At 34.1% G+C, this 3,890-nt stretch overlaps 1 protein-coding gene across 4 annotated transcripts in view; it reads left to right on the top strand.

Moving 5' to 3' along the window:
- LOC106460099 (alpha-catulin-like) overlaps positions 1–3,890 on the top strand; it is a 155,866-nt gene that overhangs the window by 113,987 nt on the left and 37,989 nt on the right. For all 4 annotated transcript variants that reach the window (XM_022386724.1, XM_022386723.1, XM_022386725.1 and 1 more), the window contains 2 exons: positions 2,255–2,521; positions 2,700–2,903. In XM_022386724.1, the coding sequence (XP_022242432.1) occupies positions 2,255–2,521; positions 2,700–2,903 (471 nt within the window). The remainder of the gene's footprint in view (positions 1–2,254; positions 2,522–2,699; positions 2,904–3,890) is intronic.

Raw genomic sequence — 3,890 nt, 5'->3', positions numbered from 1 at the left:
GGGGAATCGAACTTCTCTAACAGAGCCACATTAGGCTATCTGCTGTGTCCACCGCGGGGAATCGAACTTCTCTAACAGAGTCACATTAGGCTATCTGCTGTGTCCACCGCGAGGGAATCGAACTTCTCTAGCAGAGCCACATTAGGCTATCTGTTGTGTCCACTGCGGGAAATCGAACTTCTCTAGCACTTTTAAAGATATATTTGATTAGAAGAAATGACTAAGAATTTTGTTATAAATTCTTAACCCCCCCCCCCCAAAAAAAACGATCTTTCTCTTCAATGAACACTAGATCTGCGTCTTGAGATGGCTACTGCTCTAAGTTGTTTGTATTTCACTTCGTTCTTTGATCATTAATAATTCGATGCAGGATCTGTGTGAACATATCTCTGTATATTACAGAAAATAACGGTTAAAACATGGAACTATATACGTGACGGAGAAGTCGGGTGTTGAATGTCGTTTGTGGACAAGTACAACCGTATCTAATTTGAGAGAAGAGATACACGAGCGAAGAACTATGTATTCCCTAATGTTTCCATGGTAACCCAGTATTGATTGCTTGGATTTATACTTCTCTCAGACAACACTTATTCTTTATAGAAGTTCCTCCTTATTGAGTTATACCACGTGTAATGTTATTCAAGCCATCAAGAACATACACGTATATATTCTTCTTCCCAAGATTTTTCCTTAATTGGAAGCTGGAACATCTTACCGCTTTCAAGGTTCAAATTTCTCTTTGTTTCTGTATTATTATTATTACTGTCTGGATTAACGAACAGTAGTAACTTTAAAAGGAGATAAGAAAGAGACGTATTCTCATTTGACGTTACATATTTTCTTTCAGACTTTATTATGTACCAATATCATCGAACAATTGGCTCTGATAGCTTTAGTAAATCACGTAAAAATTGAACGCAAGATTAGTTTACAAATGAAACAAATTGACAGAATAAAAACCTCCAACTCGAGTAGAAAGACTTGGGGAACGTGGGAGAGTATTCTAGTTCGTTACAAACGAATCAAGTATTTTGCGTTTACGAACTACAACCATTTTGTTCGTTTCTAATAATGAATGCTTATCAGCATTCTTATTACACGGACAGAAGGATTAACATTAATAGACTAACCATAAAAAACGAACCAGTTGGTAATCTTTTAATTACTATAGTTTTATTTTCTTTCTCTCGATCGGTTTATTGAGCCATAACTTACACTTTAATGGAAACTTAAACTGAACAGTTAGCCATCATTGAGATAAATAAGGACATTGGTTCGTTTCACTGCGAACCTGCATAATAGGCTATCTGCGTTGTGGAGATTGAACCCCGAATGTTAGCGTTATAAGTCCTGAAGGTTTTCGCTGAACCACCATAGGACGGGAAAATATTCACTTAAAATATTTTAAGTATCTTTTGTTTTGGACTTTTGTAGTTTTTAAAGAAACCTGAAATAAAGCAGAGATAATTGAGACTCAGATATGCTTTGTAACTGCCTCCAAAGGTACTGCGAAATACTGTTTAATTCAAGGAGGGGGAGATTTATATATATATATATAAATTTCAACAGTTTAATACAAATCATTAGGAAACGTATATTCCAAACTTCATCATTTTGCTTGTTTTCAAGTTGCTCTTAAACTACTTAAAGTGTGGTGATTATGCGTCCAAATTCGCAAAATTCATAACTTAATCGAAGATCTTAAATGTGTTTTACATCTTCGTAGCAGAGAGAACTGTGTATGCATACATAAATAATATACGTAATGTGTAATCTAAATGAATATTTTCATAGGATCTCACACTTTCATTTAAGTAAAATTATTTAACAATCTTACTTGAGAATCATAACGTTTATCTTCTAGTTTATGGGAGTAGTTGATAAATAAAGTGGAAAACTTTTAATAATCTGAAAGATATTAATTTTGGGATGAAATCGTATTATTTATTGATCCTTCACCTTCCAAACGTAGAAGATATAAGCAGAGTTAATCACTGCTCGTGTCTTTCCGCAGTGTCATTCGTTATCACTTATGGGCAAGATTCGTTATGAGAAATATATTAGACTGTTGTATTTGACACCAAAGCCTTTAGAAAGGCTCTTAAATCAACAAACTCTAACTTGAGAAGATTTAAAAGGTCCCAGTATTTCAAATTTATGTCAGTGCACTGAAAAAAAACTTATATGAAGTCTGCAGTATTGGTGAAAGCTGAATTAATTCAAAGTCAGGAAAAAGCTGTTTTTTTTGCAGGCTTGTCTACGCCATCCTGACTGTGAAACGGTACGTGAGAATCGTGACACGGTGTTTTTACAGATGAGAAGAGCTATAGATCTCATTCACTGTGTTATAAAAGATGGTGTTATTCCAGATTTGGTAGCCTCCTACCGAGGAAATACCACTCCTCACAGAAATGGAAGTAGTACCAGCAAACAAAGCAAACGTTCTAATGCTTCCGTATGGCAACTGGAAGAGTTGGACCAATACTTTACAGTACACAATGCTGTGAAGAAGTTCGAGGTAAGCAGATTTCCTGTCGTTTTTATTGGAACATATTTATTTTGTATGTTTGTTGCAAAATACAAAGAGATTTAGTTTTCGTAGACCAATGACAATTTCAGCACTGACGGATGAAATGTTTATATGTAGGCTTACATCGCAAGTAGCGTATTTTGTTTTTGTTTTTGTATTTTTTCAGGAATTGGTAGAAAGAATTAAGAAAACGTTGGCGGTGCCTGCCTTCAGGGAACAACTGTTAAGTGCCTTAGACGCCGTTTTGGAGCGAACTCAAGATTTCACCGATTCGGCCTACACTTCCCACGAACACAGAGAAAATATTATCCTTCTATGTGAGCGAGCTAAAGTTGAAGTAAATCAATTGCTGAGGCTGGGGGTCGAAATGGTTCGTATTGATATACTTTAGTAATGGTTCGTGTTGATATACTTTAGTAATGGTTCGTATTGATATACTTTAGTAATGGTTCTTGTTGATATACTTTAGTAATGGTTCGTATTGGTATACTTTAGTAATGGTTCGTGTTGATATACTTTAGTAATGGTTCGTGTTGATATACTTTAGTAATGGTTTTTGTTGATATAATTTAGTAATGGTTTTTGTTGATATAATTTAGTAATGGTTCTTGTTGATATAATTTAGTAATGGTTCGTGTTGATATACTTTAGTAATGGTTCGTGTTGATATACTTTAGTAATGGTTTGTGTTGATATACTTTAGTAATGGTTCGTGTTGATATACTTTAGTAATGGTTTTTGTTGATATACTTTAGTAATGGTTCGTGTTGATATACTTTATTAATGGGTTTGTTGATATACTTTAGTAATAGTTCTTGTTGATATACTTTAGTAATGGTTCGTGTTGATATACTTTAGTAACGGTTCTTGTTGATATACTTTAGTAATGGTTCGTGTTGATATGCTTCAGTAATGGTTCGTGTTGATATAATTTAGTAATAGTTCATGTTGATATACTTTAGTAATGGTTCGTGTTGATATACTTTAGTAATGGTTTTTGTTGATATACTTTAGTAATGGTCGTGTTGATATACTTTAGTAACGGTTCGTATTGATATACTTTAGTAATGGTTCGTATTGATATACTTTAGTAATGGTTCGTGTTGATATACTTTAGTAATAGTTCGTGTTGATATACTTTAGTAACGGTTCGTGTTGATGTACTTTAGTAATGGTCCGTGTTGATATACTTCAGTAATGGTTCGTGTTGATATACTTTAGTAACGGTTCGTGTTGATGTACTTTAGTAATGGTTCGTGTTGATATACTTGGGTAATGGTTCGTGTTGATATACTTCAGTAATGGTCCGTGTTGATATACTTCAGTAATGGTTCATGTTGATATACTTGAGTAATGG

This window comes from Limulus polyphemus, unplaced genomic scaffold, assembly GCF_000517525.1.
Source record: "Limulus polyphemus unplaced genomic scaffold, Limulus_polyphemus-2.1.2 Scaffold708, whole genome shotgun sequence".
Lineage (NCBI taxonomy): Eukaryota > Metazoa > Arthropoda > Merostomata > Xiphosura > Limulidae > Limulus > Limulus polyphemus.
The sequence above is the reverse complement of the archived record's forward strand: the minus strand, read 5'-3'. Positions and strand labels throughout refer to the sequence as shown.